The sequence below is a fragment of the Lissotriton helveticus genome, chromosome 7 (assembly GCF_964261635.1).
Source record: "Lissotriton helveticus chromosome 7, aLisHel1.1, whole genome shotgun sequence".
NCBI classification, from domain to species: Eukaryota; Metazoa; Chordata; class Amphibia; order Caudata; family Salamandridae; genus Lissotriton; species Lissotriton helveticus.
The window spans coordinates 325,427,534-325,442,489 of record NC_136068.1 but is presented as its reverse complement, the minus strand read 5'-3'; the positions used below and the strand labels follow the sequence as shown (position 1 = coordinate 325,442,489).

Genomic DNA, 14,956 nt, shown 5'->3' with positions numbered 1-14,956 from the left:
AGGGCCAGCGGCGACAGTCTAACAATTAGAATTGTGTGAGTCTTGAATGATTGTTTCCCGCTGTTCTTATTTTTTTATGACCCACATCGACGCGCTTCGGCCCAGAGTGCTTTTTAGACGCACCCAGGCTAAGCCAAACACTGCATTCGGCACCCCCAGTATGTGTGAGACAACGGGCAGTCCCCCAAGGGAGTCTTGCGAATGGTTACTTCCCACACTTCGAGGTGAACGCCTTTGTGACGCCCCAGCACATGGCCACAGCAGACGATCTGATTAATGTACGACCCAGATGGCATGAAGTGTGTAATGTAGCACACGCCCCCAGTGTGCCCCTTGATGCGGCGCAATTGCGTAATTGGTGCTTCACATGGCATGAAGGGCGGACACACGCCCACAGCGTGGATACACGCCCACAGCGTTTGTCACGGCCCCAGCATGTCACGCCCCCAGCATGCCCCTTGATGCGGCACAATTACGACTCACATGGCATGAAGGGGGGAAAGTACCACACGCCCCCAGCGTTTGTCACGCCCCCAGCACACGCCCACAGCAGAACGCAGACACGCCCACAAGGGAATACTTCGCTGGCACGGTTCTTTTACCTTTTAAATGTATATGGTAGCCGTCTGCATAGCCTTTGTCCTTCTTCTGCATCTGCCCTTTCCAACGCTGTATTGGGTGTTGTGAATGGTGCTGTGGTTACTGAGATTAACCGCCTCAAAGGTTTGAGCTCTTTCTTTATAATATTAGTATGGACTTGAATACGATACGGTGTCTTAGCACTGCTTCTGAAATGGGGAGATTTGAGGATTAAAAGAAAAAGGTGCAGTGTTAGTTATTAAAAAAACAGGTTTTTTAGTGCTTTCCAGAAGGACTGTTAGTTAGGACTATCTTTTAGCATGATGGGAAACGAAATTCCAAAATGTTGCTGTCCCCGCAATGAAGCTTTATTGTATTTGTATGTTGGAACGAGTTTCTCTACCCCACAAACCTAAACAAAGCGGTCTCTATAACACCCACTTCTTAACCACGAATTGCTTTACCATGCATGCCATTACAACACATTTTTGTGGTAAGCCATGCATGGTAAAGGGGTATGCATGGCTATGCTTACCATCCCAACCACCCTTAATACCTAAAACTTGACCCCATCTCCCTCCCTGAGCCCTAAAAACAACCCCTTTAAAAAATATCCCAAACCCCTCTGAAAACTTCCTAGAACCTCCCTCCACCCCTGAAAGCTAACCCGAACCCTCAGCCTCCAAAAACTACCTTACCCTAAAATCTACCCAGAAACCCCCACTCCTGAAAACTACCACAAACTCCCACCTCCCCTAAAAACTACCCCTGAATTACCCCAAAACCCACCCCGAAAACTACCCTAAACACCACTCCATCCCTGAAAACTACACCAAACACCCCCACCCCTAAAAACTACCCCAAAACCGCCCCACCTCTGAAAACTACAGCAAACTCCCTCCTCCCTTAAAAAGTACCCAAGAATTACCCTGAAACCCTACCACTCCTTAAAACTACCCCGAACCCCCACCATCCTTTAAAACTAGCCTGAACCGCCACAACCCCTGAAAACTACCCTGAACCCCCACCCCTGAAAACTACCCTGAACCCCACCCCTAAAAACGACCCCATCCCCTAAAACTACCCAGATCCCCCAACCCTGAAAACTACCCTGAATTACCCTAAAACCCTACAATCCCTCCAACCCCTAAGAACCACCCAGAGCCCCATCCCCAAAAACTACCCCGAAATCCCACCTCCCCTAAAAAGTACCCCAATCCCACACCCCTAAAAACGACCTCGAACCCTCACCCCTAAAAAGTCCCCAAACCCGCACCCCCCTGAAAACTACCCTGAACCCCATTTACCTGTCTGTGTCCGCTTTCTGCCGATCCTCTCTCCCCGCCCATCCCGAACACTACAACGACTTTTCCTTAACCACGTACATGCGTGGTTAAGGCAAAATTGTTGTTCGGGCTTCTGTATCTCGTGGCTCTGGCCTCGTTTTCCCGGATGTTTCCTTATGAGTTCAATAAATTATCACGTCTTAAATGAAACTAATACTATGCACATGTATGTGCATAATTATAATCGTGAGATTTAAAGTAGGCCTTGCCGAAATTTAAATTACAGCTTAGTAATCAGAGTAATTTTGGTAATTTTGTGTTACTCTTTTGACAAGAATTTTTCATAAATTACAATCTTATGCCGATTAGCGTAATTGGGATTTGTTTGCCACAAAAATCCTGCCTTGGGAGCACAGAAAGGACAAGCTTTGAGAGCGGAAGCACAAACAACTGCTGACTGCTGCTGTTCGTGTTTGTGTTCTGTTGCATTTAGCAGTATATTCTTAACCTCATCGCTGCGGCGGCTATTCCGCCGCAGCGCTAAGGGGGCGGGGGGGGCCGCGCGGCGGGCCCATGCTGGTGACGGAACCGCTCCGTCACCAGCCGCGGTTGAGCTGTGCTCATGACGGAGCGGTTCCGTCATGGCCCCGCCCGCTTAATAGAACGCGCCGCGCAGGCGCGAAATCAGCGCCGCGCAGGTGCGAAATCAGCGCCGCGCAGGCGCGTCGGGCGGGCCATGACGGAACCGCTCCGTCATCAGCACAGCACCACCGTGGCTGATGACGGAGCGGTTCCGTCATCAGCACGGAAAGGGTTAATGCAAAATGAATCCTTGGGACCATTTGGGGCGCAAGTGTGCATTTTGCACTAAGAAAATGACAATGTGTAATTAATGTGCAGCAAATTACATGAGTTACGCCCACCCCTAATTTAAAGGTGTGGTTTGTTTTCTGATTGGAATTTTTGCTCAGACACTGAAGTTCAAACACAGTGACAGTGGTGACAGGATCACAATCATGGTGCACTTCACAAGGGTATTCTTGAATAGGTTTACCTCATAGAGCAAACTCTGTGAAGACTCGGAAAACTCTACATTTGGATCTTTCCACTGCAGAGAATCAGCCAAAAAGCATTAAATGGGGTCAGTGGTAAAACTTTGAGAAGGCCTCAGTTATCCTTCTTCACTGACTTTGAAGGCAAAATGTGAACACCCATAATTCTCCGGGTTGAAATCAGGTGGGATGAAGTTCAGGTTTAAATGTGATTGCCCCATGCCGTCCTCTAGGCTTTGCATTTACCCTCTATGGGAGCCTATTAAGCAGTGTTGCCTTCTTTGAACAAATCTGCAAACCTGAGCATTTAGGGCACTCGTTAACCTTGAGTGCTAGGGTGTCCAGACTAAGCAAGCGCATTGTGGTAAAGGAAGATGCACAGTCCAACTGTGTAGGTTAGGTAATCCTTTATTGTAGTTCCCTTCTAGGTTAGATGAGTAGGACAAGATAGGAAGTACAGATATAACCCCACCAGGAGCAAGCTCCCAGCAGCTCAACCTGAGTTGACCAACTGACACTGTGAGCCAGAGAGTCACTCAGGCACTCTATGATGTATGAACATTCTATTCAGTGAAGAACAGTAGAGAAGTAGTTTATTACACGCATACCATTTTGTGTTTTTGGACTACGTGACTTCCAGTACCTGTTTCGGATGATATCACTACATCAGCATGTAGCCATTGGACAGGGATCCACCCTAGCTATGCTAGCGCACTGCATTTAAATGAGTTACATTTGAATCCACGATAAACACATAAAATCTCTACATTACTGCAAAGAAGTGAATATGTCTACATTATTAGAAGCTCATTGTGCGTGAAAAGCAAACATCATTACGCGTTTGCAAACCGAGTTCAAAGCACTCATTAATAAGCAAAGAATGATAATCAGCAATGTTCTTGTAGTGCAGCAGACGTGTTCAGGCATGTACTGTAAACACAATATCAATTCAGCGCCTCAGCATTGCTCCACAAATGAATAGCGACTGAAAAGATCAAAAGAACTACTATTTCAAGGCAATTAACAATACAAGGGAGGAAAAAAAAATATTGCCTAACCCACCCATCTGCTAATGATTTCAGCAGCAAACAATCATAATGCATAAAGCACAGGAAAATGAAAATGAAGGCGTGCTGCTACTGTCGTAAATTATTGTACGAGGCTGTGGGTGTTATTAGTCTCTATTAATGTAGTAAGCAGAGTAGATAGCGCTTTCATCACCGAATGCAACGGGACTCCATGAACTGTTGAGCAATCCAACAGCTTTGGTATTCTGAATGATTTCTCTGAACAGGTTTTTGGATTCCATTCAAATTATGCTATCATATTGGGTCTTGGATATGCAGTGGCGTAGCTAGGCCTTTTGCTGCATGTGGCGGTCCCTGCATTCACTGCCCGAGGGGGGGTGCTGGCACTTTCATGTGACAGACGCAGGTAAGTGGGGGAGGCCACCGCTCCCAAAACTAGTGCAGCCCGGGGCAGACTCCCCCCTCTGACCTCCCCCCCACCTTGCTACGCCACTGTGGATGTGGTGTTAGAGTTGTAAGTTAGCTGGAAGTATACAATATTTCTAATACTTATTAGTTTTTCTTCTGTAACAAAAAATTGAAGTGTCCCTGGGCCTGATTTAGAGTTTGGCAGATAGGTTATACCATCACAAACATGATGGATATCGTTTATGCAATATTATAGGTGCATGATAGCCTTAGCACTTCTTGCAAGGCGAGCGGGATATCCGTCATGTTTGTGATTGCGTAACCCTTCTCCCCTTCTCACTGGTCCCAGAGCATTGCTTCCAGGATGCACAAGCCCTCATCCACCGAGGTGGCATGCTTCATCATCGGGCCATGCTTCTCGTTGCGTGGCTGCTGCAATGCCCAGTAGACTTCTCAGTGGGGTCTCTCTTCCGGGGATCTTTTCTTAGCTGAGTGCATGGCTGAGAGTCCTCAGTTAATATGTCCTCTAGAGGTCTCTAGGCATGATGAAAGTAGATTGGAGGATTACATAGTGATCAATTAAAATTAACTAAGGGTCTCAAAACTAATTTTAATATCCCTAGTTGACCTTGTTAAGGTTAAAAACTAATGATTGAACCAAGCTGGAAGTAATGTTCCTTGAGTTTAATATCCGGTCAACATGTTCCTTGCCTGGTGTCCCACCCGGTATCAATGGCAATCCAGCAGGACCATAATGGCTATTCCTGATCTACTTGGTAAGACCCCTCTACTATTTTAATTATACTCACCCACAGTGGTGTGGATTTCAAACCGTGGGTCCTAAGTAGGAAAACACATGTAACTTGAATGAGATATTGATATATCCAATTGGGGTAGCCTGTGGCAAAATAGAATGAAGCCAGGGAACTGGGCCCTTGGCTAATCGTGGATTTATGGACTTCCTTACTTAGGCATTTGCCATCCCAGGTAAAGTGCTTCCACAACCCCGAACAAGGAGCGCAGCCCGATAGTGAAGCATGCCACCTCGGTGCGAAGGCTTGTGCATTATGAAAGGGATGCTCTGTGACCAAGAGAAGCTCCTAGAGCTTTATTGTGGCCGGTGAAGTTTCCTACATCTTTTGGAAATGTACACTTGATTTTTACTATCTCCTCTTGACCCTCATGTTACTTTTTAGACTCAGACAGACTGTTAACTATATAGCCTTAATCTTGAGTAACTCCAGTGCCTTTTCTCCAAATTTTCAAGTGTGGCAGGATGGTTCGAGTAGAGAACTGTAAAACTGTTGTACAGTTACCCTCTGGTGTCTCACATTATTTCGTTTAGGAAGTATACCTTCAAGTGCAATTTTCACACAGAAGTCTGGCAAATGCAGTTTGCATATTATATACAATTCTGAAAAATATTCAGGAACTTCGGCACAGAGGGCAGGCCACATCACCATGGTACCCTTACCAGCCACTGCATCACTTTTCGTGGAGTTATGCAAAAATTAAAAACCTGTATTAGCTCTTCCTGTAGCTGGAAAGGACGCCATTTGCACAAGTTCTCTGCCCATCTATTCATGCCGTCCTCTGTTGAACCTAAAAAGACGTTGTAAGAAAATTATCCCGAGCCTTGTCAATCATTTCATGTCTCTCTCAGTCATTCACTCAACCAACCTATCCTGGCCTAAGTCCAGGACATTACCGGACTAGAACCCACTTGGACACTGGCAACTTCTGGAATACTTTTGGTATATGGAAGGGTCATGGTTCCTGAGCCCCAGCTCCTCATTGTACTCTCTCATTCCTCGAGCAGCATGTGAAATCCGTGCTTTTAAAGAGCATCATTAGTCCTACTAATGTATTTAATTGTATTTGTTATTCCAATTCTTACTACAATTATTTTACATGAATATAGAGTGTTAGGATGCACCCTTGACCCTTTCCATTAAAAGGGTGCATTTTTTCTGCTCATGTTACTACTCTCTGATTGCTGTACCACTGTTAATTGTATTTCCCTTATTAGGCATAAATGCAAATCACTAGGCAGCATCCTGATATTTATGACATAGTCCTGCTCATGTTGCGACCTGTAATACAGGACTCCGCTTCCAGTGGAATTTTGGAATTTTTTGCAATTTAAACTTTGTTGTTTAGTTAATTAAAACCATAACAATTTGATGTATATCGATGTATATCGCACAAATGTTATTAAAATTTATAAGATTCTCATTAAGATAGTAGATAATTAAAAAAAGTGGTTTTGCTAGTTTAGTTTAAATAGATAAATACATTTAAATAGTACCAGCTTTATTAGTTAAAACACTCACCAGCATGAAAGAGTGCGCGCACACTCTCTCTCTCTCTCTCTCTCTCTCTCTCTCTCTCTCTCTCTCTCTCTTTCTCTTTCTCTCTCTCTCTTTTTCTGTCTTTCTCTCTCTTGGACATTCTATCAATATATATTATATCGGCTATCTTGTCGGCAATCACCTTGTTCGTGAACTAAAATACATCAAAAGCAAATATCCAAGACAGCACATCATACAGAACAGAATTCAGGATTCCAGAAAAACTCAGTAAAAATCCTGGGAATAACTTTTGACAATAGACTATTGTTCTGTCCTCAAATCAAAAGGTTGGTAAACATATGTTTGGGGATTATGAGGTCCCACAAGAAATGTTTGACCCCTGCTATCCTTCACAGCAAAGACAACAGTCATCCAGGCCTTAAGAACATCTAGAACAGACTATGGCAGTGCACTATATTTGGGCATACTGGAGTGCTTAATTGACAAACTACAGGTGATCCAGAACGTGGCAGTTCGCCTCCAGCTTAATGTGCTGAGAAGGCTTCACATCAGTTCACATTATGCCCATCAGAGAAGAGTCAAATTTAAGGCTCTGACATTGGTGCATGATGTTTTGTATCAGACAGGACCTGATTACCTTAAAGCTAGATTTAGCTTCTACAACCCTACAAGACATGTATGATCTACCAACAAATTTCTGGCAGCATTCCAAAATTTACAGCGTCAAAGATCAGGGGATAGATCATTAACATTCAAGGGCACGTTAGCATGGAATCAGCTCCCATTGGAGCAACGGTCCATAAGTAATCCAGTGTTATTTAAGAAGAAACTGAAAACCTGGTTCTTTGTGCAAGTCTAATTCTCTCCCTGCGGACCACACCATTTCTGCGCCCGGACACTCCTGGGAGTAGCTGTGCGCATTATAAGTAGACTATCCTATTATACAGAACATCTCACATACAACAACACAGCTCAAAGATACCACTCAGCCAGGAACACCTACGCAATGCCCATTCACTGGTCAAGGTTTGTGTTGCTGTTCTCAAAAAGAGATGTACAAGCACTTGGCTAAAAACCTCTGACATATCTCTAAGACAAATAATTCACAAATTGTCAGCTCATTGAACATGACAATGCCACCCTAGAATCCAAACAACATATATCATCACAGGGTCTTTCAGGTATGTTAGAGAATCCCCAAAATCACATGGTGAGGTAGCCACATGCAGCTTACTACACTGCAATGTGATTGGAATGCAAGTCTGTGCATTATACAAATACCAATGACACACCATAATGTAACAGATATTTTAGTTGCAATCACATCTGCTCATCATTTGAGGATCTTTCGTCTTTGATTACTGGTGCTAACAATCTGGGAATCTTTCCTTATTGTTTTCTTAAGCATAAGTCAGGCTAGTTCTGCAAGTTTCTGTAAGAAGTTCACAGGGAGGACAAGATTGTTCCTCAAGAAATCTGCTCTGAAGGATTCGTACTTGCATTCCTTGGATATATTTGTGGCTACGTCTTTTTATGAGGAAAAGACAAGCTACTTCCACTGCCTCAAAAGTCTGTTTGTAACCATTGGTTCAGCTATGAATGGTCTGAATTTCTCCACAGTGTCCCTGGGCTGTGGCTGTGGTGGTGATCACCTTTCCTACCCGATAGTGGGCATAGAAGTGCCTCAGCTACTATAGGGCCATTCATCATTGGGAGTGGTGGCATCCTGAGAGAATTTCTCCATCAGATATTTGTAGCATGGCAACATGTATTTCCTTTCTTATCTTTTCTCTGCAAGACAGATTGGAATGGGTAACCTGAGAGATGTGGAATTAAAAACTAAAATACTGTCTTCTTTATCAATGCATATTTGATATTGCTAATTAATGTTTAAGAGAGTTCTGCATTATATTGGTCATGAATATGCCTCCTTACAACATATGCTTTTTTCCCGCAGGCAATTACAACGAAGTTGTTACAACGACTGCGTTGTAACAACGTATACCATTACCCCGCAAGTTGTAACAACGACTTACTCTAGGGGGGTGCGGGATGTTGGAATAGTTTTACAATTCCAACTACAGTATGTGCAACAGTAGGGAAGGTGTTGGATTTTAAATCCAACACCTTCTGACCCCTCCGCAAGTCACTGTTCCGACTTGCGGAGTAATGGTATGCATTGTTACAACGCAGTCATTGTCATGTCCACATTGTAATTTCCTGTAGGGACAAGGATTTGGGGTGAACAATGTTTACCATTAGTCACTGTTTGGCTCGGAAGATTGTTGACTCTCGTCCTTGGAGTTTGGTTAAAACCTCTCTATTTTAATGTCTGAGATGATGAAGTAGACCTGTTAAGCAGTAATTAAATACAGCTGCGGCCCGTGGAGGGAGTTGCGGTGGGGCAGGCAGGCGGGGCAGGGTGCGGGGCGATGCAGGGCACAGAACGAAATTCGTTTTATTAATTTAATTGTTTACTTACCTGCAATCATCCATATTCCGGTGTTTATCACCCCCCACCCTGCCCCTCCCCGCCTGCCTGCCCCACCGCAACTCCCTCCACGGGCCGCGGCTGATTAAATATGCATCGTACCACGAGACAATGAGATCAGACTTTCCACTGTGTATACTCCTTCAAAATAGTTTAGGCTTTTAGCTTAAAGTTAGAATCTTTGGTGAAGGTGGTGATTAGAATCTTTGGTGAAGGTGGTGATGCCATGGAAGGCTAAACAAAGTATTTTAACACCTTCTGTTGCAAAATGTTGAGAATATAAAGGATACAAATCAATTTCTGGCAATGGTTTTGATGGCGCTGACCCAATAAAAGGTGGCAGCCACAGAGGTGTGGAGGTGAAAGATGGAAAGTAGGGGGCAGCTGGACACCACATGTCATCAGGGGAAGGCAAGGATTTGGGTATTTACAGTGCATTGAAATCTAAAGTGAGGGTAAATGTATCACAACAGAAGAAAGAATCCATCTTAACAATGCTCTGGGAAAAAAGATACAGCTGGGTATGTTTTGGGGTCTGGAGATCCCTCTTGGAGTAGATGGCTTATCTCTATGAGCATGGAAGGGAAAATTGACTCTATGGCAAAGCAATAGCAAAGTTGTAAGCTCTTACCGTCTGGATGTGCACATCCTCCACCACCGCACATGCTGAGTTCAGATAAACAGAAGGCTCTGGGTTTCACAGCTAAATGGGGTACGTTACCAGTTGGCTGACCTCAGTGGCACGAAGGTCCTACCCTTCACTGGTACCTTTCAGACAGCTGGACCACCAGTATGAGGTAGTTTTGGCTTAAGGCAGTGTGGCAAGGCACTGTGCTACATATTCCTACGACAAAGTGAAAGGGGAGGAATGCACCATATTTAAAGACTATGGTGCACTCCTGTCCTTTCTACCTAAGCTGATACCGTTTCGGCAGCATAGGTCCAACATGGGAACCTTTGCACCATGGTACAACAGGGCTTCCATTGCAGGCAAGATTATTCTTGTGCTGTGCACCTTCCTATGCAAAAACAATCCTCAGAGGCGTTTTTTTCTTTCTATGTGTGCTGCAGGTTGCAGCACACATGGAAAGAGGGAAAAACTAGGAGAAATGAAGTTATTTCTCCTTGTTAGGCCTCACCTTATGATGCGTATGGATTTGACTCCTCCCCAGGTTTACATGTATATGTAAATCTGGGCAACTTCAAATTCCATGGGTGTTGTATGGGAAAAACCACTGCCAAGCCCGTGGAATGCCTCCTGGGTGCAGACTAAGGCGACGCAGCGATTTGCACTGCGTCGCTTTACTCATGATTTATGAAGCCAATCAAAGCCACACAGGGTGGCTTTGCAATGCTTAATATATGTTAATGAGAGCCCTGCATTACTCATGTGATACAGGGCACACATATAAAGTCCCTCAGTCCCAGGTCAAAGTCTGAGGCAAGATATTGCCCTACTCATTTATGAAAAGGCAATTTTCACAAGGAAGGTAAACTTTCTCAGTGGAAGGATTGAAATTGTAATAATTGACGAAACAAATATTGTAAAAACCTTACCGGAATTTAATATTTTCTAGGTCAATGAGCCCTTCCCTAATCAACATAATGTCAGATTTAGTATAAATTAGCTATTTACATACGTGCAGACAGATTGTAAATTAACAATTATGTTTTATTATCTCTTGTTTCTGTTGCCGTTACTTTTATATTGTCTGTCACTAATTAAAAGCTGCAATGACCTTGAGGAAAGGAGCATATGGTGAAACCAATATGCTTTCCTCCTCTAAACCAGTACCATGTGTCAGAATGAGTGCTACGACAGTGACTGAATTCAGAGATTGCATTTTTGCTGTGCTTTATCCACTGGGGCATCTTCTCTTATTTCTCATTTGCTCTGTGTTTTCTTGTAGTGCCTGGAGCAATCCCTCTTGAGTCAATACAAGGAGGCCCATTCGAGGAAAAAATATTTTTACAGTGGAAACCACCAAACGAGACCAATGGAGTCATCACCCTGTATGAGGTAAGAATGCTTGTGCCGCACAAGATAGTCAGTGACGCTGCTTACCTTGGTAAATATGTGTTTGGTCAGATTTCCAATGCCCATAGATCAATATTTTAAGACTGTGACGAATGTAAAGTGGTGCAAGGATGTATACTAATACTTTAAGCCATGATATGATCAGAAGCTCTTTGACAACCTATGACATGTAGCTTTCTCATACTTTGTCTTAAAACAAAACCTTAACTATTTCATCAGCAAATAACTGTTTACAATAATAAAAAAGCTGACGAATTATTTTCCATAGTAAAATTCACATTTAATTCACGCAAATTACCCATGTTTGTGCCAAATGCTTAAAACGGATCACTGAAAGAATATCGACGGACAGAATATCGACCATCAAAAATATCGTTGAGAAAATATCGACAGTCAAAATATCGAGTTTCTATCTACAAACAGGTAAGTACAAAAATATCGAGTTAAAAATATCGTTTACAAAAATATAGTTGTAAAAAATATCGTATGTACTAAAAACAGTGTTAAATTAAATTAATATTAATAATTAATTACTAAAATATACTTAAAATTACATAAATTAACTTATAATAATTAAATAATTAATGAAAGTAAAATAAATATTTTTTTATTTCATATTTATTAAACATATATATATATAGTAATAAAATATAATAAAATAATACCCAAAAACTGAAAACTGACCCTGAACCCTAAAAATACCCCTTTACCCAAAAACTGAAAACTGACCCTGAACCCTAAAAATACCCCTTTACCCAAAAACTGAAAACTGACCCTGAACCCTAAAAATACCCCTTTACCCAAAAACTGAAAACTGACCCTGAACCCTAAAAATACCCCTTTACCCAAAAACTGAAAACTGACCCTGAACCCTAAAAATACCCCTTTGCCCAAAAACTGAAAACTGACCCTGAACCCTAAAAATACCCCTTTACCCAAAAACTGAAAACTGACCCTGAACCCTAAAAATACCCCTTTACCCAAAAACTGAAAACTGACCCTGAACCCTAAAAATACCCCTTTGCCCAAAAACTGAAAACTGACCCTGAACCCTAAAAATACCCCTTTGCCCAAAAACTGAAAACTGACCCTGAACCCTAAAAATACCCCTTTACCCAAAAACCCAAAACTGACCCTGAACCCTAAAAATACCCCTTTACCCAAAACCCCAAAACTGACCCTGAACCCTAAAAATAAAAACGATATTACTTCACTTACCTTAAAAACGATATTACTTCACTTACCTTAAAAACGATATTTTGGCTGTCTATATTCTGTCCTGTCGATATTTTCTCCAAACGATATTTTGGAGTCGATATTATGTCCAAACGATATTTTGGAGTCGATATTATGTCTGTGCACCGCTTAAAACAAAGGAACCCCATTTAGCTGTGAAAAGAGGAAAAGTTTTCATTTTTACGTTGAGCCTACCGGACAGGGCCCATTTTTAATGCAAGGGTGCTTTTTGCAATGAGAAAATAGCACTAAAGGCTGGATTATGCTTCTTATATAATTATGCATAATTACTAGTCATTTTCCGTTAATTAAGAATAATTAACCTGGAGAGAATTACACCAGTTACACCCACCTCTAAAGCTGGTTGGCTGGTAAATATCAATTGTCAGCTTACACTAAACTTATGGTGAGCTTACTGCCCACCGATTGCTTACCAATGGTTGACTTTAATGTCACTCTCATTTGTTTGATTCTTATTCAATGACTTGCCTTCTCCATTTTGTTTTTGTCCCTCCCCTGGAGCATACCTTATGTACTTGTGTTCTTCCACTGCTCACTTTTAGGAAACCACAGTTTATTCCTTTTGATTAAGCATTCCACCAGAGTTTGTGTTTTCCAGCTGTCTCCTTCATGTGTTTTGCTTTTCAACCACCTGCTTTGTGTTTCTCTCTCTCGCCCATGTGTTTCTGTCCCCTTGTAGTCTTTCTTGCTGTCTTTCGCCCATGGGCTTCTTTTCTCCCCAGGCTCCCTCGTGCTCTTCCCCGTATACTTCTCTCTTGTTTTGAGCCTCACATGCGTCTTCCCACCAACCTTGTTGCTCCTTTTCTCACACACATTTGCCTCCACCACAGCTGTTATTTATAATTTGTCTTTTTTGTGATGTCGAGGAAGTAATCTGTTGCTGGCCCTTCAACTTTCTAAATAAACGTGTTTTCGTAATACTTCATTTTGATATTTTTATTCACCAGTACAACTAGGGTCAGTAAATAAAAAGGGTGCCAGTGCCAAGTGCATACGTCATGACACATCCACACATCTACAAAATGACAAAGCCTGAGCGGCCACATCAGTCAACCTATTTCTTTAATTTTGTTCATGCTGTACACCATTTGCTGTTGCTACACAGAATAAACACAAGCAATTGGCAGGCCAATAGGTCTCACCTATTGGTTTTGCCAGTACTAGTTTCACATGAAAGTGTGTTTTTCAATCTTTATGGGACCAGCTTTTCAAAATATTATCTCACGTTACAATTTCGTTTATCAGTCTAGATTGATTCAAGAAATGCTTACAAATGCACCCAATTCAAGCAAGATTAAGTCCCAAAGGGAAACACTCAATTCATATGAGTCGTGGTACCGTCTGCCACAGTATAACTGTGGGAGGCAGTTATCTACTACTAACTAAGACAGGGACATATTAATGCAGTCCCACTAAACCTATGTGCAGGGGATACATATAATCGTCAGTGGAAAAACTGTGAGTTACAATGTATTAGATCAGAAAAAACAAAATATTAAAAGCATGAGAAATTTATTAAAAACATATTTTTTAATAAATTTCTCATGCTTTTAATATTTTGTTTTTTCTGATCTAATACATTGTAACTCACAGTTTTTCCACTGACGATTATATGTATCCCCTGCACATAGGTTTAGTGGGACTGCATTAATATGTCCCTGTCTTAGTTAGTAGTAGATAACTGCCTCCCACAGTTATACTGTGGCAGACGGTACCACGACTCATATGAATTGAGTGTTTCCCTTTGGGACTTGTTCTTGCTTTGTACTTACCCTGTCCCTGATTGGCTCTATCTAAGGGTACCTCCTTTTCTGTTTGATATTACAAATGCACCTAACACAATGACCAAATTACTTGTGCCAGTACTTATGCAATTTTATGTTTTCAGTCGTGTTCAGCTCAACATCATCTGGATTCAGCATCTTTTCTTGAAAGCCACGTAGTCAAAACAGTACATCGTAAAAGAGCAGCAATCGAACTGGGACCACTTGGGGTGCAGGTTTACGTTCCTGGATTCACAAAACTTTTCCAGTTTGTGCTTGGAAACCTATGCTAATAATAGCTTTCCAGGCATAATCATGGAACTGTTTTGTAATTTCACTCTTTCTCTTTGCTCGAGGCATTTCCCACATGTGCACTTTTACTTATTGTGAAATGCCAGCGCCTTTGTGCCACTGCACAGTTGTTCTTAGCCTGGAAAATACATTTCTCCATGGATAAACGTCTTCCCCCAAACTGTCAATAATATGGGGGATATTCCGTTTCCACAGTTGACAGGATTAAATCTCTGCCCACTTCCACTGTTGAAGGAATTGGAGCGCAGTTATGAAATACATGCATAGTTATGAAATACACACACATGTTCTAGAGTGTGGAAGTTACCCAAACTTTCCATGGAAAGTAAGACCCATAACTTACATTTTTAGCCGCTTGTTTGGGATTTTATTAATTTATAATGTTATGCATTTCTTGGGTAAAATTTCACACAAGGAAAAGGTTTTATGA

The 14,956-nt window shown here is 42.2% G+C and overlaps 1 protein-coding gene across 1 annotated transcript in view; it reads left to right on the top strand.

Annotated features, from left to right (window-relative positions):
• PTPRT (protein tyrosine phosphatase receptor type T) overlaps positions 1 to 14,956 on the top strand; it is a 1,693,536-nt gene that overhangs the window by 1,060,817 nt on the left and 617,763 nt on the right. Inside the window, exon 9 of the mRNA XM_078652140.1 lies at positions 11,067 to 11,176. Coding sequence (XP_078508266.1) covers positions 11,067 to 11,176 — 110 coding nt within the window. The remainder of the gene's footprint in view (positions 1 to 11,066; positions 11,177 to 14,956) is intronic.